At 49.1% G+C, this 22,341-nt stretch overlaps 1 protein-coding gene across 4 annotated transcripts in view; it reads left to right on the top strand.

The window, feature by feature from the left end:
• Positions 1 to 22,341, top strand: part of nmu (neuromedin U) — a 64,667-nt gene that overhangs the window by 36,566 nt on the left and 5,760 nt on the right. For 2 of the 4 annotated variants that reach the window (XM_038791161.1, XM_038791158.1), the window contains 5 exons: positions 13,069 to 13,098; positions 13,194 to 13,244; positions 17,530 to 17,604; positions 19,125 to 19,178; positions 19,533 to 19,571. In XM_038791161.1, the coding sequence (XP_038647089.1) occupies positions 13,069 to 13,098; positions 13,194 to 13,244; positions 17,530 to 17,604; positions 19,125 to 19,178; positions 19,533 to 19,568 (246 nt within the window). In that variant the 3' untranslated portion in view covers positions 19,569 to 19,571. Of the gene's footprint in view, positions 1 to 13,068; positions 13,099 to 13,193; positions 13,245 to 17,529; positions 17,605 to 19,124; positions 19,179 to 19,532; positions 19,588 to 22,341 lie in introns of all 4 variants that reach the window. The other 2 variants (XM_038791159.1, XM_038791162.1) reach the window with 2 other exon arrangements.

The raw sequence follows: 22,341 nt of genomic DNA on the forward strand, positions 1-22,341 counted from the left end.
GAGGCCCCTGCGGTGATTCTCCGGCCCGGATGGGCCGAACTCCCGCGCTGGGAGGCCTCTCCCGCCGCCGAGGTTTGAACCACCTCTGGAACGGTGGGATCAGCGGCGCGAGCGGGCCCCCGGGTCCTGGGGGGGGCGGGGGGCGATCGAACCCCGGGGGGTGCCCCCACGGTGGCCTGGCCCGCGATCGGGGCCCCCCGCTCAGACTCCGGGCCAGTGCCCTGGGTGCACTATTTTCTTCCGCAGCCACCACGGCCTTCGCCATGGCGGAAGCGGAAGAGAACCCCACATCGCGCATGCGCCGGCAGTGACGTCAGCGGCCAGCTGCCGCTGACGTCACTGCCGGCGCATGTGCCGACCGGTGAAAGCCTTTTGGCCAGCCCCGCTGCCGGGGGCGCCGGTTTTTTGCGCCAGTCTTCTGGTGCAAACCGCTCCGGCGCGGGGCTGGCCCCCAAAGATGGGCCCATGTCACGCTACCACCAGGAAAGCACAACACTTCCTCAGGAAACCCTTGAGTGGTTGGCGCTACTCCCCTACGCCGGCACCCTCCGTCACGCCGGGTAGGGGAGAATGCCACCCCACAATACTCACCAGCACACAAAGTGTTAAATTTCTCCCAGCTACTGCTAATTGGAGCACTTTCCTTACCAGCCAATCAGGTCACTGCTTTGCTGTGATGTCACCCTTCAAGGTAAGTTTTTAAAGAGATAAACTTACCTTCCCGACAACCACGGTTGTTTTTTTTTTGGTTAGAGGAGAGGGTAGGGAGGGAAACACTGAGGAAGTGTTTCGGGTTTAACTGTCACTTGACAACAGCCCCTTCACAAACCACCTTTAAATTACGCTGACCGCACTGCACGTATGCAAATCTCCCCGGAACAGCCAATCAGTAGCTCCGCTCTGCTGCCCTCTGCTGGATGTACATGACAGTGGCTGTCCAGTTGTATATTGCAGGTTTGGTAGGGCCAGGCCGCCCATATATTTCCCCCTTTGCAGTGTCGGCTTGGGGATCTTTGTGTTCTTTCCCCCCACACAAACGCCATGATCATTTTGTCTATCCCTTGGAAAAAGGCCTTGGGGATGAAGAACGGTATGGATCGGAACAGGAAGAGGAATCTCGGCAGCACGTTCATTTTGATCGTCTGTACCCTTCCTGCCAGGGAAAAAGGGAGTGCATCCCAACTCAGTAGGTCCTTTTTACCTTCCTCTGCCAGACTGGTCAGATTCCACTTGTGGATCCGTGACCAATCATGGGCTATCTGGGTACCCTAATAGTGGAATTTGCTTTGGGCTAGTTTGAATGGTAGACCCCTGTCTGCATCAACGGAGCCAAGGTGGAGATGGTTGACAGCTTCAAACTCCTAGGAATGCACATCACCAAAAGTCTGTCCTGGTCGACCCATGTCACGCTACCACCAGGAAAGCACAACACTTCCTCAGGAAACTAAGGAAATTCGGCATGTCCAACTTACCAACTTTTACAGATGCACCATAGAAATCATCCGATCTGGCTGCATGACAGTCTGGTATGGCAACTGCTCAGCCCAACCTACCTCCCATCCATTGACTCCATCTACACCTCCTGTTGCCGGGGGAAAGCGGGCAGCATAATCAAAGACCCCTCCCACCCTTCTTCCATTGGGCAGGAGATACAGAAGTCTGAGAACACACACAAACAGATTCAAAAACAGCTTTTTGCCCGCTGTTATCAGACTCCTAAACGACCCTCTTACAGACTGACCTCATTAACACTACACCCCTGTATCCTTCACCCGCTGCTGGTATCTCTGTATTTACATTGTGAACCTTGTGTTTTCTTTTTATTTTATTTTATCTTCATGTACAAAATGATCTGTTTGAGCTGCTCGCAGCAAAATACTTTTCACTGTACCTCAGTACATGTGACAATAAACAAACAAACAAACCAACCAACCTCCAGCTCTGTTCGTCCCCCGCTCGGGTTCACCGGGAATGCCTCGCTCTTGCCCAGGTTGAGTTTGCAGCCTGAGAAGGCTCCGATCTCTTCAAGAGCTTCCTGTTTATTTTCAGGACCTTCTGTGGGTCCGAGATATAGAGGAGCAGATCATCCGCATAGAGTGACACTCTGCTCTCTGCCTCCTCTTTGGATGCCCTTCCAGTCTTTCGGACCTCGCAGGGCAATCGCCAGGGATTCGATTGCCAGGGCGAACAAGAGTCTGGACAGTGGGCCTCTATGCCTTGTGCCTCTGTGCAGCTGGAAGTCTTCAGACGTGGTAGTGTTAGTTCAAATGCTCAACCGGGGGCATTGTCAACTTCTTACTTATTGCTTTGAAAATCTGTTTATTAGAACAATAGCTTGTTCATTTTGTCAGCAGAGATATTGTTTTAATCTACAATTAGTTTATGCATGTGTCAGGCTTTGTGCTTCTGTTGAGGTTATGTGTTTTGTCATGGTCTGAGGTTATGAGTACTGAAATCCTCATTTAAAATGGGTATTAAAACTGGGCTTTAATATTTACATTAAAATAGCCTTTTTTACCTATCAGAAAATAGTTGAAGCACACCCGCCAGCGTTGCCCAGCCAGCGCCACCACTTGCAAATCCTGCAGTAAGAAGGGCCACTTTGTGGCGGTGTGCCAGGCCCGCGCAGTCGCCGCTATCGCTCCCGCAATCGCCCCCTTCCCCCAGCCGATCACACAATGGGCGGCGCCATCTCCTGCTCCCGAGGCCACGTGCGACCAGTGGGCACCGCCCTCTTGCCCCGCCCCCGGAACGTGCACTCCATGGACGCCACCATCTTGCCCCGCCCCTACAACGCGCGCTGCATGGGCACCGCCATCTTCTACTCAACAGGTCCTCTGGACGCTGCAATCGCCGCCATTTTGTCTCCCCCACGGGACTGGAACGCTGGATCCGGGTCGCCGACGCTCCCCATCTGAATCCTCAGACGACCACCCGCAGCTCGCCTCTATGACACTGGACCAGTCCCGTCCTCACAACCTGGCCACCGCTTCGACGACAGTGGAAATCAACCTCTTGCCTATTCGTCTCCGGGAGCACCGAAAGCTTCATCCACCCTGACACGGTAAGGCGCTGCTCCCTTGCGGTCCACCCCGTCAACCAACGGATCTTCCTGGCCTCCGGATCCCACTCTGTCTCGATCCAAGGTTACTGTGTGGTCAATCTCACTGTCCAAGGCATAGAATTCAGCAGTTTCTGCCTCTACGTCCTCCCTAACCTCTGCGCTGCACTATTGCTGGGTTTGGATTTTCAGTGTAATCTCCAGAACCTCACCCGCACATTTGGCGGGCCCCTACCCCCACTCACCGTTTGTGGCCTCACGACCCTCAAGGTTGACCCCCCCCCTCCCTTTTTGCCAATCTAACTGCGGATTGCAAGCCCGTCGCCACCAGGAGCAGACGGTACAGCGCCCAGGACAAGGCCTTTATCAGGTCCAAAGTCCAGCGGCTGCTTCGGGAGGGTATCATCGAGGCCAGCAACAGTCCCTGGAGAGCCCAAGTAGTAGTGGTTAAAACTGGGGAGAAACACAGAATGGTCGTGGACTACAGCCAGACCATCAATCGGTACACGCAGCTCGATGCGTACCCTCTCCCTCGCATATCTGATATGGTCAATCAGATTGCACAGTACTGGGTCTTCTCAACGATTGACCTTAAATCCGCCTACCACCAGCTCCCCATTCGTAAATTGGAGCGTCCATACACTGCCTTCGAGGCGGACGGTCGCCTCTATCAATTTCTTAGGGTTCCCTTCGGCGTCCAAAGAGAAATGGACCGAATGGTTGACCGGTACGGTCTGCAGGCCACGTTTCCGTACCTGGACAACGTCACCATCTGCGGCCATAATCAGCAGGATCACGGCGCCAACCTTGCCAAATTTCTCCACACCGCCACTCTCCTCAACCTCACCTACAATAAGGAGAAGTGCGTGTTCAGCACCAACCGCTTAGCCATCCTCGGCTACGTAGTCCAAAACGGACACCTGGGGCCCGATCCCAACCGCATGTGCTTCCTCATGGAGCTCCCCCTCCCCCACTGCCCCAAGGCCCTCAAACGCTGCCTTGGGTTCTTCTCCTACTACGCCCAGTGGGTCCCAAACTACGCGGACAAGGCCCGCCCACTTATACAGTCCACTCAATTTCCCCTCACGGCCGAGGCACAACATGCCTTCGCCCGTATTAGAGCAGACATAGCCAAGGCCGGGATGCATGCAGTAGATGAGACACTGCCCTTTCAAGTAGAGAGCGATGCTTCAGATGTCGCCCTTGCCGCCACTCTAAACCAGGCAGGTAGACCTGTGGCATTCTTTTCCCGCACTCTTCATGCCTCTGAAATTCGACAGTCGTCTGTTGAAAAGGAAGCCCAGGCAATCGTTGAAGCGGTGCGGCACTGGAGGCATTACCTGGCCAGCAGGAGGTTCACTCTCCTCACTGACCAATGGTCGGTAGCCTTCACGTTCAGCAACATGCAGCGGGGCAAGATCAAAAATGATAAAATCTTGCGGTGGAGGATCGAGCTCTTCACCTACAATTACGAGATCTTGTATCGCCCCGGCAAGCTCAACGAGCCCCCAGACGCCCTCTCCCGAGGTGCATGTGCCAGCGCACAAGTGAACCAGCTCCATGCCTTGCACGACAGCCTTTGTCACCCGGGGGTCACTCGATTGTACCACCTCGTCAAAGCCCGCAATCTGCCCTACTCCGTCGAGGAAGTACGGACAGTCACCAGAGACTGCCAGGTCTGTGCGGAGTGCAAGCCGCACTTCTACCGGCCGGACCGTTGGTGAAAGCGTCCCGCCCCTTGGAACTCTTCAGCGTGGATTTCAAAGGGCCCCTCCCCTCCACCGACCGCAACACATATATCCTCAGTGTGGTCGATGAATTTTCCAGGTTCCCCTTTGCCATCCCATGCCCGGATATGATGTCTGCCACCGTCATCAAGACCCTCAACTCCATCTTCGCTCTGTTCGGTTTCCCCGACTACATCCACAGCGACAGGGGATCCTCATTCATGAGCGATGAGCTACGTCAGTTCCTGCTCAGCAGGGGTATCGCCTCCAGCAGGACGACCAGCTACAACCCCCGGGGTAACGGGCAGGTAGAGAGGGAGAACGGGACGGTTTGGAGGGCCGTCCAGCTGGCCCTACGGTCAAGGAACCCCCCAGCCGCTCGCTGGCAGCAGGTCCTCCCGGATGCACTGCACTCCATCTGGTCTCTACTGTGCACCGCCACAAATAACACACCCCATGAACGTGTTTTTACGTTCCCTAGGAAGTCCACATCCGGGGTGTCGCTCCCGACTTGGCTCGCAACTCCAGGACCGGGTCTTCTACTTGGCATGTCCGACTTCACAAGACGGACCCCTTGGTTGACAGGGTACATCTGCTCCACGCCAACCCCCAGTGTGCCTATGTGGAGTTTCCCGACGGCCGCCAGGTCTCACTCAGGGACCTGGCTCCCTCAGGTTCCACTCCCACATGCATCCCCACTTACGCACCACCCTCCCCTCCACCGGCGCTCCCAGCATTAGCCACCAGGTCCATCCCTCCTTCCCCTGCCCAAGCTAGAGGATGAGGAAGATTTCGGCACACTCCCAGAGTCATCCAACTGCTGACCAGCACCAATACCACCAGCACCGACGTCGTCGACGCCGACACCGCCAGTACCGACATCGCCACAACTGCTACGTCGCTCCCAGCGAACCGTCAAACCACCGGACAGGCTTAACCTCTGACGGGCACCAGACTACAAGATGGACATATACTTTTTTCCCTCCCCTCTGTAAATTATTTGTAAATCTGTATATAGTTCCACGCCACCCTCGCCGTACTCATTTTTAACAGGGGTTGAATGTGGTGATCCACTGTGTGCACCTGTATTAGGGGATGTAAGGTAGGACCTGCAGTACAGGTTCGCCGGTAGCCCTTGCCAGCTGGCTCCGCCCACAAGGAGCCATATGAATATGCGTGACCTCCTCCTGATCAGCCATTTTGCCAGCTACAGCAGGAGGCCACGGATCTGACTGTAATAAAGCCACAGTTGTACCAATCTGAGTCTTTCGTGCAATTGATCGTGCATCACCACGCATGCGCAGGTTGCCGTCCTCCCCGCGGCCGCCCCGCAAGAAATGTCGGATGGATCTTGTGGGGCGGCGGAGGAAAGGAGCTCCTCCTTCAGAGAGGCCGGCCCGCCGATCAGTGGGCACGGATCACAGGCCAGACCCCTTTTGAGGCCCCCCCCGGTGCTGGATCCCCCCTCCCCCCCCCCACAGGTTTCCCCCCCAGCATTCCCGCGCTGTTCCCGCCGGCAGCGACCAGGTGTGGACGGCGCCGGCGGAAACCCGTCGTGTTGGGTAGGCTGCTCCGGAGAATCGCCGCTCGCCCATTACAAACGGCGAGCGGCGATTCTCCCAGCGGCCAGCCGTGAATCTCGCCGTGCCGGTTTGGGGCAGGGTGGGAGAATCACGTGCGGGTGCCGGGGCGGCATGGCGGGACTCGCCCGGTGCCCCGGCTATTCTCCCACCCTGCGTTGGGGGGGAGGGGGGGGAGGAGGAGAGAATTCCTCCCAAAGTTTGTGTGTAAATGTAAGGCTGCAAATGTTCATCTGAAGTTAATTTAAAAGTCATAAATTAGCAAAAGTTAGATATTGGAAATAAAGTTTCAAAGTAAAGAAGAGAATACCGGCTGTGACTGGTCTTTAAATATGAATGATGAGTCTTTCCGCCAGAAGCAGCGGCAGAGAGAAGGTCTTGCGCCTGGCACGTCAATGCTTTGGGTGCAAAATCATAGAGGTGAGATTACTCCATTTTGTAGCTGCCAGTAAGCAAGCCACAGGACAGTGTGAAGAATTGAAGATGGGTCATTTTGTAATAAGCTAGAGAGGGCCAGTGACACAAACAGAACAGGATCTCACAACTAAATCTGCTGGAGAGAGCTTCACAGGAGAGTCCACAGTAGGACAAAGCAGTGCTGGTGTCAGCTGTATCCCGAGCTCCAGGGCCTCTGGTGAACAAACAATTAAGAAGAAACTGAAATCAGGAACAAGGCAGTATAAAGTTGATTTATTGAGGTATAGTGCTAATTGTGCCAGTGCAAATCGAGATGTAGAGCCCATGTGTGTTATCTGCAGGGAAGTACTGACCATTGAAGTTTCAAACCCTCAAATCTTCAAAGGCATTTGAAGACTAATCATGGCATCTAAGGGGCCAAACCGCTTGATTTTTTTCAAAGTATGCAGCAAGAACTTAAATCGAACGCTGAAGTCCTTAGCTGAAATGTAACATTGAATGACGAAGCAAGAGATAGCGTGAGGACCGAGCAGGCTCACCTGCCACATTAAAGGTAAGCAATAATGGTATGTCGCGAAGGTCGGCCGGCATGGGTCGCTAATGTCAGCCGGCATGTCCAGCGAACATCGGTCGGCATGGGTCCCGAAGGTCTGCCGGTTGGTAAAAGTGGGTCCTGGGAAAAAAAGGTTTGAAAAACACTGAGATAGAAGGTAGTGTACAGCAGTCATCAACAGGAAAACAATCAGTTCCTGAGCACTCTGAACTTGCATGGTAAAAATCTGAGTTTGTGACTTCAGTTTGAGCTTCCACTGCCTGATGCGGATTCACAATGAAACACACACAGCTGCAGCGCGGGGCCCGGCCAATGCGGGACGGGGGCATTGTGGTAGTATGACTAGGGGTATTACGGTACCTTGGAAGTGAGGTGCTATTGGTGCAGAGGACCCGCTGCCCATTGGCCCGGGTAAGTCATGTGCCTCTCAGCCAATTGGCTGAGGAAGTCATGTGCCTCTCAGCCGATTGGCTGAGAGGTAGGTAGCTCCGCCTACAAGGTGGGATATAAGAAACCGTGCTTCCCGGCAGTCGGCCTTTCTTCTGTACGTCTGCTGCCGGGCACACATCTTGTGCATTAAAGCCTATCGTTTGGATCTCATCTACGTTTCGTGTCCATTGATTGTGCATCAATTTAATGCACAAGATTTTAAAGGATGGAGCTTCGTATCAAGCCGGAGTGCCTTCGACTCAGCCCGCACGCAGCAAATGCAACAGCAGCATTTAAACACTGGCTGGCTTGTTTCAATAGTTACTTGAGCACAGCCGAAACGAACGTCTTCTTGTTTTTCCCAGGAAGTCTTCCTCAGGGACCCCACTCCCGACCTGGCTGGCTACCCCTGGGCCCATTCTGCTCCGGAAGCACGTGCGGGTGCAGAAGTTGGACCCGTTGGTCGAAAGAGTCCAGCTACTCCACATAAATCCACAATACGCGTACGTGGAGTATCCCGACGGCCGACAGGACACGGTCTCCCTTCGGGACCTGGCACCCGCCGGATCTCGGCCACACCCCCCAGCACCAGCACCCCCCCCCCCCCCCCCCAACCCCAACTGCTCCCAGCAACCCCCCCCCCTCCGGCCCCACCGACACCCCCACGGCCCAGCGGACAGGACGCCCCTCCCCCGGCCTGGCCCTCGCTAGCTCCGACCAGGGGTACAGACACTGGAACAGGATCATCGATCCCGGAGTCACGGATGACCACCGCTCCAACGTCACCGGCACCGCTGCGCAGGTGAAGCAGGACATCGAAGGCGCCCATTTGACTGATTGAATCGATGTGACCTACTGGTGGACATCTGCCTGCGGATGGACTCTTGTGTTTTTTTTGTTCCTTAACTGTTCACCCCATTCCCCCCCCCCCCCCCCCCCCCCCCCCCAATTTTATACACTGTACATAGTTGCTGTTTTATTTTTGCACATAAGTTGCGGGTCAGTGGGCAGCCATTGATGCAACCGTACGACCCAAACATCTCTAGTCATACTACCAGTCTCACGTACTCACGGGACACCCCCGCCCTCATGTCCGCGTTTTCCCTTCCCCCCGCTTCTTTTTCAACAAGGGGTGAATGTGGTAGTATGAGTAGGGGTATTAGGGTAGCTTGGAAGTGAGCTGCTATTGGTGCAGAGTACTCGCTGGCCATTGGCCCGGGTAAGTCGTGCCTCTCAGCCAATTGGCTGAGGAAGTCATGTGCCTCTCAGCCGATTGGCTGAGAGGTAGGTAGCTCCGCCTACAAGGCGGGATATAAGAACCCGTGCTCCCGGCAGTCGGCCTTTCGTTTGTACGTCTGCTGCCGGGCACACATCTTGTGCATTACAGCCTATCGTTTGGATCTCATCTATGTTTCGTGTCCATTGATTGTGCATCAGGCATACTGAGATGTGGCTGTGTGTATCCTCAAAAGATGAACTCCGCCTCTGCTGCGAAGTATTCAGTGAAGGGAGCAGCGGGGCGACTCTCGACCTCCAGGCCAGGGCTGATGAGGCAACCAACCAAAAAGAACAGAGGCTACCAGGCCAGACAGTCAGCAGCAGCAAGGCAACCAGGCAGGATCACACGCGGGCATCGAGGCTTGAGGCCTAGCCACCCAAGAGAGTGCCAAGAGATGAGCAGAGCAGCAGTTGGGAGTTGCGAAGAAGGCCAGGCAAGCGCCAGCATCATGTCTCGGGTAAATGGGGAGCAGCAACCAACGGGAGTGGGGCAACTTGGCCAGAACCACAGGTTAGCCAGGTAGCAGGGCTGGGAGTGATAGGACTGAGCTGGACAGCAGCCGGACTGGGCTGCGAGGGCAAGATTTGGGGTTTCTGTGCCTTGCATTGTGTGAACAGAGGGTGGGCAGGGTCAGGAGGGTATTGGTGTCATTTGGGGTGGCACTCAACATCATTGTGTTCGGGGCTTAACGTTGTTGGGGCAAGGTTTGGGCTGCTGGATGCAGGTGTGAGATTGGGTGATGGTGTTTTATTATCAAAGTCTCTTCCTCTTCACTCCTCGCTCCTGGACATGGCAATTCTTGGGTATTTGAAAGGAGTTGGGTGGCAATGAGTTCTGAAGAAGAATCATATCAGACTCGAAACATTAACTTTCTTTCTCTCTCCACAGATGTTGCCAACCAGGCTGAGTTCTTCCTTCACTTTCTGTTTTTATTTCTGATCTTCGGCATCCATAGTACTTTGTTTTTATTTTACTGACATTTTTGATTGTTTCCACCCCCATCATTGGCCATGGCCTAAGGCATAGCAGTTGAGCAATGCACTGAGGACTGAGCAGCAGAGGTGGCGGCACAGTGTTATACAGTCAAGAAGGAGTTGCCCTGGGAGTCCTGAACATTTGACTCTGGATTCATGAAGTCTCATAGCTTCAGGTCAAACATGGGCAAGGAAACCTCTTGGTGATTACCACATACCGGCCACCATCAGCTGATGAATCAGCACTCCTCCATGTTGAACACCACTTGGAGGAAGTACTAAGGGTTGGCAAAGGTGCTCTGGGTGGGGTTTTCACTGTCCATCACCAAGTGTGGCTCGGTAGTACTATCACTGACCGGGCTGGCTGGGTCTTGAAGGAAATAGTTGTTAGACTGAGACTGCAGCAGGTGGCGAAGAAACCAACAAGAGGGAAAAACATGCTTGACCTCATCCTCACCAATCTGCCTGCTGCAGATGCATCTGTTAATGATAGTATTTGTAGAAGTCACCACCACACAATCCTTGTGGACACAAGGTCCCGTCTTCACATTGAGGATACCCTCCATCGTGTTGTGTGGCACTACCACCTTGCTAAATTGGATAGACTTAAAACAGATCTAGCAACTCAAGACTGGGACTGGGCATCAATGAGGTGCTGTGGGCCATCAGCAGCAGCAGAATTGTATTTCGAATCATAGAATTTACCGTGCAGAAGGAGGTCATTCGGCCTATCAAGTCCTCAAACTAACCCCGTAACCCAGCAACTCCACTCAACCTTTTGGACACTTAAGGGGCAATTTAGCATGGCCAATCCACCTAACCTGCACATCTTTGGAGTGTGGGAGGAAACCGGAGCACCCGGTGGAAACCCACGCAGACACGGGGAGAAAGTGCAAATTCCACAAAGACAGGCACACGAGGCTGGAATTAAACCCGGGTCACTGGAGCTGTGAGGCAGCAGTGCTAACCATTGTGCCACAATCTGCAACCTCATTGCCCGGCATATCCCCCATTACTCGACCATTATCACCAAGCCAGAGTATGAAGAGTGCAGGAGAGCTTGCCAGGAGCAACATCAGGCATACCAAAACAAAAATGAGGTGTCAACCTGGTGAAGCTACAGATGTCAGTCTTCAGCCAATATGATTCACTACACGTGATATCAAGAAATGGCTGAAGGCACTGGATACTGTAAAGGCGATGGGCCCTGACAATATTCTGGCAATAGTACTGAAGACATGTGCTCCAGAGCTTGTCAAACCCCTAACCAAGCTGTTCCAGTACAGCTCTAACACTGGCATCTACCTGGCAATGTGGAAAATTGCCCCGATGTGTCCTGTACACAAGAAACAGGACAAATCCAACCCAGCCAATTCTGCCCTATCAGTCTACCCTCCATCATCAGCAAAGTGATGGAAGGAGTCATCAACAGTGCTATCAAGCAGCACTTAGTCAGCAATAACCTGCTCATGGACGCTCAGTGCCAGAGGTGAGGTGAGAATGATGCCCTTGACATCAAGGCAGCATCTGACCAAGTATAGCATCAAGGAGCCCCCCCCCAAAAAAAATCTTGTTCACCATCTATAAGGCGCAAGTCAGGTGTGTGATGGAATACTCTCCACTTGCCTGGATGAGTGCAGCTCCAACAACACTCAAGAAGCTCAACACCATTCAGGAGAAAGCAGCCCGCTTGATTGCTCCTCCTTCCACAAACATTCAAACCCTCCACCACCGATGAACAGTGGCAGCCATGTGTACCATCTATAAGATGCACTGCAGGAACTTGCCAAGGTTCCTTAGACAACACCTTCCAAACCCACACCACTACCATCTAGAAGGACAAGAGGAGCACATACCTGGGAACCCCACCACCTGGAGGTTCCCCTCCAAGTCATGCACCACTCTGACTTGGAAATATATTGCTGCTCCTTCACTGTCGCTGGGGCAACATCCTGGAACTCCCTCCATAACAGTACAGTTGTTGTACCTACACCTCAAGGACTGCAACGGTCAAGAAAACAATTCACTACCTTCTTCTGACGGGCAGCTAGGGATGGGCAATAAATGCTGGCCTAACCAGCAATGCTGTAAATTATTTTTTTAAAAATATTCTCCATTGGGATGAGGATAAGCAATTGTGCCGGTGAACCTCTGGTTAGTTTCAGCTGCATTCAGTTGTATCTTACCCCGAACTGCAAGCGAAAGGTCAGGGTGCCTCTGAGTGTGGTTCAATGCGTCCGGGTAGTGTGGCTGTCATGATTGGATAACTGGGTGCAAGATATGAAATGTAGGTGAGGCGATGCTATTAATGTTAAGTACAAAGCATAATTGATGGAGAATGTTGGTAGGTGAGTGATAGGGGTAGTGTTTGAGGTTATGGTACAGTTAGGAGGATATGGCATTTAAAGATGCATTCGCTGACCGTGACCACTTCTGTGAAGGCCTTTAAACTTCTTTCAGGACAACCACAGGGCAACACTGTTGACATTGACCTACACAGCTATCATCTCCCATTGGCTTCTCCAAGTCTGTCTGTCGGGCCTACTGGCTATCTGTGGATAAAGGACCACTCTTGTCTATTGACCTCCTGCATCAAAGTTTCCAGTGATAAGTCAGAGAATCTTGAAGTCTCCTCTCTGTCATCTGGGCCATCTGTGTCTTTTTCAGCTTAAAGTCACTTGTGTTGAATTCCAGCGCTTGTTCTAAATGCATCTCCCATTTAAGAGATGGATGTTTGATTTAGGTAGCACAGAGTAGCTTTAACTTGTGCTATCCCTTCATGATTTTAAGCCTCCTGCTTAGATGTTGAAATGCTCAACTGTGTGTTAGTGCTGTCCAAACACTACAAAGATGAAAATGGACAGGAACCAACGTGTTCACCTGCTGCTTGCATTGGTATGACATGCGTGGGTATATTGTGCAATTTGATCCCCACATCTGTTTCCGGGCCTTATCCAATTTTGCCCCATATCTCTAGGTCTGTACTGTTTTGCTCTGTACACTATATATAAAGAGGCCCAACATTAATACCGGACAATCTATTTGCAGGATTCAGAAGACAAGGGCCAAACCAAAAGGGTAAGCAATTTATATTGCAGATTATGAAACACAATGAGAATATATGAGGAATCTTAATGTATTTTATGGTAAAATATTTCTCCGTTTTTGTACAGTTCTTATTTCATTATTCTAAGACCCATGACTCGGGCAACTCTGATTTTATGGTAAGTGACATGGAGAATATTTTTAATTTGTCTGATTCGATTGTGTTAAAACCCAACTTTTATTCCACTCCAGACATTAACTTCCAAATGAGTGAATATTAAGCCAGACTACTGAGGCTAAACGTTTGTTATTTCTCTATTCATTGTGGAAGTTATGATCAACATATAATTATAGCTTTGTTTGTTAGATCAGTGACAGGAGATTTGATATTGTTTCCTAAATGCTTCACCGTAATTTCAGAAGAACATAACATTAACTCAGCATTCTGCAACCTCAGAAGATGCCAACTTTTAATTACTTCATCACATATTGAATATTGAATGTGGCAACACTTATAATTAAAACATCAGAAACTAATTATACTATATTAATGTTCCATAGTGCTGATTATACACAAGTGACTGAAACTAACAATATTCCTTCTATCAATTGATCTACCTTTATCTCTCTCTCTCTCTCTCTCTCTCTCTCTGTCTACATATCTCCAAAAGATTTAAGCACATTTTTGCACGTTGAAATTGTCAGAAATATAGAAGAGAAAGCTTTGCATCTTCTGTCTTGGAGCCAGGAATTTACAAGCATCTGCCAATTTCTAGATGACCCCAGCATTACAGCAGTTAGTTCTTATAACATTAAAGAGACAAGGTTGGGTGTTGCATGTGCCCTTCAAGCTCAAAATGGCACTGCAGGCACACTCACCAGTTTGTGGGATGAATCATGCTGGACTCCATCTTGGTGTCGGTGTGAGGACGGGTTCAATTAATGTTCACCACAAGTATACAAAGCAGGCAGAACATGATGATTAATGGTTTGCAATGCTGATCTGATATCAATGGTGTTACCTCAGAGTATCAAGCTTAAGCCAGTGCCCTCTCTTAACACACATTCAGCAGCAAGAAAGACGGGCAACTTTATTTATAGGGATCATCAACTACTTATAGGTTAGTTTCTGGCTGATTGCTTATGGCCTATGTTACAACTCGACATGCGTTTGGTGCTTTCCATATTTCAGCTTGCAAACGGCTACAGGGATTGGTGTGGTAACGCGATGAGATGTTTTGCAGACTTCAAGGTTTCTGCACAAACCCAGTTTCTCTCAGATATGGGTGTACTGCTAGGTATTCCCCTGAGAATAAAGCATGACTTGGAGAATAAACAGAGGTGAGATGTTGTGAGAAGAGGGAGAGCACGACTCTCAGCTGGAAGCCTTATCTCCCCAAGGAGTCCAGGGAGAAATACTCTTACCTGAACCTCGGTGAGGAACAACATGTCAGACATCTGCAATTTAGCACAGTCATCAGCACTGAAATCTGTTGCCTACTGCACCCACAACTGCAACATCAGAGTAGGCCAAGGACTACACTGAGTGGCTGTGAAAGTGATTGCAACGATGAACATTTATGTGGCTGGAGATATTTGCAACATCACACTATTTGCTGCCAACTGTTCATAAGGAAGGTCACTGAGGCTCTCCATTCGGTGAGAGATAGTTACATGTCATTCACTCATGCCAGAGACTCGCACGTGAAGTGAACACGCAGCATTAGCTGTGGATACGAGCCCCCGCACCTCCGGTTTTGAGTCCGCACATGCGCACCGGCGGCTGTGCAAAGCGCCATGGCAGACTCGGATCGCGGAATCAGATTGAAAACGTAGATCCTCCCGATCGGCTGCACGCCCGAGGATCTGACCGCACAGATATTAACCCTGGCGCCTATTCGGTCCCCCCCCCCCCCCCCCCCCTCCCGGGCCCGGCCCGGTGTCCGCCCCCCCCGCCCCCATCAGGGCAGCCGCAGACTGAGTCCGCAGCCGCCATGCCAGCATCCCGACCGGCAATAGCAGGTTAGTTCTATGCCGTCAGGAACTCGGCTGGTCGGAAGCGGTCTGTCAAGGAGCCCCCAACCGCGCAGCGTACTCTGTGATCACGCCGTTTCTCAAGTCCCGGAGAATCGCCGGACCAGTGCCGGGCCCGATTTCGGCGTGAAATTGGATTCTCCGCCCCTGCGCCGAATGAGATTTCAGCGCGGGGCTGCGGAGAATCCAGCCCCTGATGTATGGAGCAGAGCAGATTCACCAAGATGAAGTTGTAGTCCTTGGTACCAGGTAAACAGAAAGCAGTGGAGAAGTAGGAGCATTAGGGAGCATTGGAAGAAATGGAGGGGGGGAGAAGAGAAACAAAGGAAGCGCCTGTACACCCCTGCTTGCAGTGTCAGCGAAGAACATATCAGAGTGTAATACTAGTAACTGCAATTCCAAATCTCTATTCACCAAGCGTCACCAAGTTAATGTTATAAGCAGATGCTTGTAAATTGAGGACTGGCTGATGGTCATGAACCATCACAACATCTGCTTGACCACAATGAAAAAAAATTAAACCACCACAAAACAAGCATTGCAAACTGAATTCATAAATTAAATGTTGCCATATTGGATACAAAAGTCAAGAATGCCATGTGTATTCCCCTGGTACCTGTCTTCCTTGTGCTTTTGTCTGTCGCACTGCTCTGATACAGTGCTATCCAAGTGGCTGAAGGATTGCTGGTTGAAGGTTGCTGACTTTCAGTAGAGGAGAATGCAGATGGCCTTAGTGGATGACCTTGAGAAGCTAGTCTGGAAAGGGCGTGGGGTGGTCTGTAAGTTCACAGTTCATTGCTGTGTTAATGTAAGCCTACTTATGACAATAAAGATTATTATTTCTTATTTAAGTGGCAACTGAGGCTAATGGTTCAGTTGGTGGAATGTAGCCTGAAGTGTTTGCAGCCATTTTCAGCCAAAAGTGCCAAGTGGATCCATCTTAACTTCTTCATGAGGCCCAGTGTTTATAAAATGGCTAAGCGCCCTGGACATGTCAAAGGCTATGGGCTCTGACAACATTCAGTAAAATTGAATTCAGTGAAAATTGAGGACATTTCTCCATGGTTTGAGTCATACCTGGCACAAATGAAGACGGTTGTGGTTATTGGAGGTCAATTATCTCAGCCCCAGGCATCACTGCAGCAGTTCCTCAGGGTAGTGTCCTATAGGCCGAGCCATCTTCCGCTGTTTCATCAATTACTTTTGTTTCAACATAAGGTCATAGTAGGGGTGTCTGTTGATTGCATAGTGTTCAATTCTATTTTCAACTTGTCAGGAAATTAATCTGTGTCCTCATGCAGCATTGCTAAATAACATTAAGGCTTATTCATAGAATAGAATCAATAGAATCCCGACAGTGCAGAAGAAGGCCATTCAGCCCAACCGGTCTGCACCGAACCTCCAAAAGATCACCCTACCAAGGCCCACTTCCCCCATCCTATCCCCATAACCCCACCTAACCTACACATATTTGGACTGTGGAAGGAAACGAAGCACCTCGAGGAAACCCACGTAGACACGGGGAGCATGTGCAAACTCCACACAAACAGTCACCCAAGGCTGGAATCGAACCTGGGTCCTTGGCACTGTGAGCCAGCAGTGCTTAACCACTGTGCCAACTTATCGCTTATTAGGCAGAAAATTGGCAAGTAACATTCATGTCCCACTGCCAGGCAATGATCAACAAAGAGCTTATTGCCCTCATCTTGACATTCAGTGGCATTCCTGTCATCATATATCTTATCATTAATTAGCGTGTGAAAGCCACAGGGCAGAGTAATAGTCTTGTCAGTGGCTAAATAGATTTCTTTAAGACCACTTTCAAGTTCAGTGAGCTTGAGGTTCATACTTGCAGACTAAAAAGTTACGTTCCGCAGTGATCGGCCAATCTGTGTTTCGTCTCCCCGATGTCGCGGAGACTGCATTATGAGTAGCAAATTCAGTACACTAAACTAAAGGAACAAGTAAATTGCTGTTTTATCTGGAAGAAGTGTTTGGGGCTGTGTGCTGTGAGAAGGGACAAAGTAAAACAGTAGGTGTTGCAGCTCCTTTGCACAGGTTGGTGCTGTGAGAAGGGGTGGGTAGTGTTAGGGTGACTGAAGAGTGCACCAAGGTGCTTGGAGGAAACTTTAAATAGATTACACGTCTTGTCTTTTTAATTTTTTGAAAGGTCATTTGAAGGATGTATTAAATAAATAAAAATAATTCATTCTTATTATAAATGTTATGTGTCAATAACAGATTTATAACCTACAGGAACTTAAAATGATTTTTATGCAAGTTATGTGACTTTCCAGCAAGAATCATTTCAGCATGTCTATTCTGCTTAGTCCCACATCATGTCTACATTGTTTTCTTTGAAAATATACTGTTGTGTCACATGCTCAGTTGATCATTGTTCCTCATATGTCCTTGTTCATGTGCTCTCAGTCCTCTGTCCTGCATCCTTTGCTGCAGCTTGTCCCTGAGCTTCATGAGAGAAGAATGAAGAAAGGCAGAGGTGATGTACGTAACTCTTTAGTAATCGTGCCAGCATTGTCTTGCGACAATTAATCTTTGTTTATTTCTGCAAGGGGACATGACCATTTGGGCCCATGTACAGGTGGAACTGTGAACAGGTTGTCAACAAACCATGAAATCATTATCAGGCGATTTCTAATTTGAGCAATTCAGACAAACTAAAATGTGGCCTACATTGTTCATCATGGTAAAGGGTCCAATAATTAATTTTCAGTGTTTATGTTCAAAAATTGTTCAGAAGTTTCTAACTTTAGGATCATGACCATTCTTCAACCTTTCTTCTTTATCTCTTATCAAGGATGATTCCAGGGTTACAACTGAACTCCAGTTGCTACATACACATTTAGGCGAATTAAATGATTTGCTAATACAAATCCTTTCTGACGTGGAGTGCTAAGTCCAATAGGACTCTCTCAGCCGGAAATTGATTGAGAATTCTCAGGCCTTGTGTACGGTTTTTTTGCCCATCAATTAAGATAGATGAAGAACAAGTGGTTACATGTGCTTGTGATTTCCTGACCAAGATTCCCTGTGAGCATCACACCTGCCCAAGAACACTGAATTGGGTGGTCTTCCCTTTATTGTGAACAGGTACAACTGTTCAAATTGTAAAAAATAATTTGTTAGAATAAAGATTCTACACATTCCTACACATCTGTGAGCTAAATGATTCTGTGATATTAATATTGCTTTTGATCAACGAGGCATTTTGGGATGTCCTGAAGACGTAAAAGGCACTAGATAAGTAGAAGCTTGTTCTTTTTATCTTCTGCCTTTTTATTGCAACAAATGGGTGAGACTTTGTAACTTAGTAAGATGTGACAGCTAAATAATTTTTAATAACTTATTTTACAGAGAAAGGAATTAAAGTTGGTCCAATTGATCAATTCCTTCAAATCCATGGGAAATGCAGAAAGGTTCTGTCTTCTTTGTGTACAGTTTGAGAGACTGCAGAATAATGGATTGGTAATGGATAAATACAGAGCAATACATTTTTAAAATTATTGCTTGACCCCTGGATGCATAACTATTGAAATTGTCAAAGCTGAATAAAGTGCTGACTCATTTAACCATAATGCCACAATAATACTATAAGGTTTTCATTTGAAAAGCACTTTTTCGATAGTTGAAGTGGATTTGTTTAGGACAGGCTGCAACAAAATTGTTGCACATAGATATTAAACATTTATTTACCATAGGAATTTAATTTTTTGATTTTACAATTGTTCCTAAATATTTCTATGACTCGGTACTAAAGGTAAACTCTGGATCACAGAGGACATGGAGTCTACTTCATGGAGTGTAGCTATCAATGGAAAAGTCCGAATCATCGTCATTGCTGTCGTGTATTACAGTCAAAGGTTTTTCAGAATAAAAGAATAGGGAAATTGTAAGATAAAGACAATGCCATTTTAACTGTTATCCACAATGTAGCAGAACCGAGAGAGAATAATCATTTTGTTCACGTTATGAATTAATAAGATTTTTTTTTGTTCTTGCTTCAGGAAGAATTTCAAGGACCAGGTGGAATTCAAAGTCGAGGTTATTTTATGTTTAGGGTATGTGTCAACATTTTAAAAACTTTTTTACAGAAATGTATTTACTTGTCTGAGCTTTCAATGTAAAAGAACAATTTGAGTAAATAAATAAACTGATATGATCAAGTGATATCTTTATAATATTTTAAAAAATATTTCTGGTGTTAAATTTATTTTCATTGATGGCAAACACACTAAGATTTGAGCCCGACAGTGAGTATTAGTGGGTTCTTTAATGTGCAGGCCATTGTAGCCAGATCTATCTCTGTCTTCAGCCAGCAGTTTGACTAGGAATCTCAGGGGCACTGATGTTATGATTTCACAAGCACAATTTGTTGCAGATACTTCATTATTTATTTTATATACTTTTTCTAGCCACGAAATGGAAGAAGATCATCTAGTTTCCGCTAACAGGTATTTTCACTAACAGGTATTTTCGTTCAAGTCAGTCAAGCTAATTTCAGGTATTGAAATGATCATCATAAAATGATCAAGTTTCACTATCACAAACACAGGGCGCGATTCTCCGCTGCCCACGACGGGTCAGAGAATAGCGGGAGGACCTTCCCGACAATTTTCACGGCCTCCCGCTATTCTCCTCCCCCCCTCCGGCCGCCCCCCCGACACAAATCGCTGCTCGCCGTTTTTTACGGTGAACAGCGATTCTCCGCAGACCGATGGGCCGAATACCACGGAGTTTACAGCCGTTTTCACGGCCGCGATCACACCTGCTTTCAGCGTTCGTGAAAACGACCGCAAAGTGTCCGTCCTGGACAACCATGGCACCGATTGGCGGCCGTGCCAAGGGTGGCATGGGCCTGTGATCAGTGGGCACCGATTGCGGGCAGCGGGTCCGATACCCGTGCACTATTTGTTCTTCCGCCGCCCCGCAGGATCAGTCCGCGGGGCGGCTGAGGGGCATGATGGCCCACGCATGCGTGGGTTTGACGCGTCTGCGTGATGACGTCATCTGCGCATGCATGGGTTGGAGCCGTCCAACCCGCGCATGCGCGGCTGACGTCATTGTGCGCGTCAGCCGCTGTGACTCTTGGCGGGTGGAGTTAGTGACGTTCGCTAACTCCGCGTCGCCGTGATTCCCCCGGCCCCGATACTAGCCCCGCCCGGGGGGGGGGAGAATCGGGTCCCGGGAGGGGGCGTGGAGGCTGCCATGAAACACGGCCAATTTCATGGCAGCCTTTACGACTCGCCGCATTTGCGGAGAATCGCGCCCACAGTTTTGTTGTAGTGATTTCGGTATTCTCTTTCTTTTATTGTCATTTTGCATTGCAGAACATGGAGTTAACCACCAACTAATGCTAGAATTAATTCTTGACAGCATAGTGCATCGTTATTTAATGTAATAGAACATACAGTGCAGAAGGAGGCCATTCGGCCCATTAAGTCTGCACCGACCCACTTAAGCCCTTACTTCCACCCTATCCCCGTAACCCAATAATCCCTCCTAACCTTATTTTGTCACTAAGGGCAATTTATCATGGCCAATCCACCTAACCTGCACGTCTTTGGACTGTGGGAGGAAACCGGAGCACTCAGAGGAAACCCACGCAGACACGGGAAGAACGTGCAGACTTTGCACAGTGACCCAGCGGGGAATTGAACCTGGGATCCTGGCGCTGTGAAGCCACAGTGCTAAACACTTGTGCTACTGTGCTGCCCAGTATGGTATACGCAATTGTCACAATTCCCAGTAATACACAATTCTCTTTCATTCATTGCTTCTATAACAATTATTTTATATTTATCTACTCTGGGTTGCACCTTCTCCCAACAGGACCTCATTCCTGTGTAGCTCTTGGTAAGAAACACTCGAGGGACTGCCTTATGTTGCTAAAACATGGTTGATCTATTTTCTGACTCCTGTTGGTGGCACATTGCACCTACCTCTTCAAACAAGTACGGTGCTCTTAAATACACAACAGCCCACCTCTTCTTGTTAAATGAGAGGCATCTTCTTTACCTTGGATCAATAGATTAAAAAAAACATTTTTGTGGGACATAGGCTTGCTGGCATTTTCATTGCCCACCCCCTGTTTACCCTTGAGCGGATGGTGGTGAGTTGCCTTCTTGAACTGCTGATGTCCATGTGATGAAGCTACACTCACAGTGCTGTTAGGGAGGAAGATCCAGGATTTTGACCCACCGACAGCGAAGGAATGGCAATGTAGTTCCAAGTCAGGATGGTGAGTGACTTGAATCAGAAATTGCAAATGGTGGTGCTCACCAAGGTCTGCTGCCCTTTTCCTTCTAGGTGGTAGAAGTCATGGGTTTTGGAAGGAACTGTTGAAGGAGCCATGGTGAGTTGTTGCTGTGCAGCTTATAGGTACACACTACTGCAATTGTGCATCAGTGGTGGAGGGAGTTAAATGTTGAAGGTGGTGGGTGGGGTGTCAGTCTAATGTCCTGCTTTGTCCTGGATGATGTTGAACTTCTTGAGTGTTGTTAGAGCTGCACCCCTTTGGATTTATATTGGATTTGATTTATCGTTGCTTGTACAGTGAAAGGTATGTTTCTACGTACAGTCCAGACAGATTGTTCCATACATGAAAAACATATGACGTACATATACATAGGATGAGCATAAGGAGTGTAGTACCACTAAGTAGAGAAGATGGATGAAGAGATCAGTTCAATCCATAAGAGGGTCATTCAGGAGTCAATGAAAGTGGAGAGGCAAGTGCAAATATTATGTTGGTCTTCATCGTAAGGGAATTTGTCTGCATCAATGGTGCCGAGGAGATGGTCAAATTCCTAAGTGTGCGCATCACCAGTAATCTGCCCTGGTCCAGAAGAAGCTGTTTTTTTGAATCTGTTAGTTCGTGGTCTCAGAAGTTTGTATCTCCTGCCCGATGGAAGAAATTGGAAAGAAAATAACCCGGGTGGGAGGGGTCTTTAATTATGCTGCCCGCTTTCCCCAGGCAGCAGGAGGTGTAGACAGAATCAATGGGTGGGAGGCGGGTTTGGGTGATAAACTGGGCGGGGTTCACAATTCTCTCTAGTTTCTTACGGTCTTGGGCCGAGCAGTTGCCATACCAGGCTGTGATGCAGCCAGATAGGATGCTTTCTGTGGTGCATCTGTGAAAATTGGTAAGAATCAATGTGGACATGCCGAATTTCCTTAGTTTCCTGAGGAAATATAGGTGCTGTTGTGCTTTCTTGGTTGTAG

This window comes from Scyliorhinus canicula, chromosome 3 (assembly GCF_902713615.1).
Source record: "Scyliorhinus canicula chromosome 3, sScyCan1.1, whole genome shotgun sequence".
Lineage (NCBI taxonomy): Eukaryota > Metazoa > Chordata > Chondrichthyes > Carcharhiniformes > Scyliorhinidae > Scyliorhinus > Scyliorhinus canicula.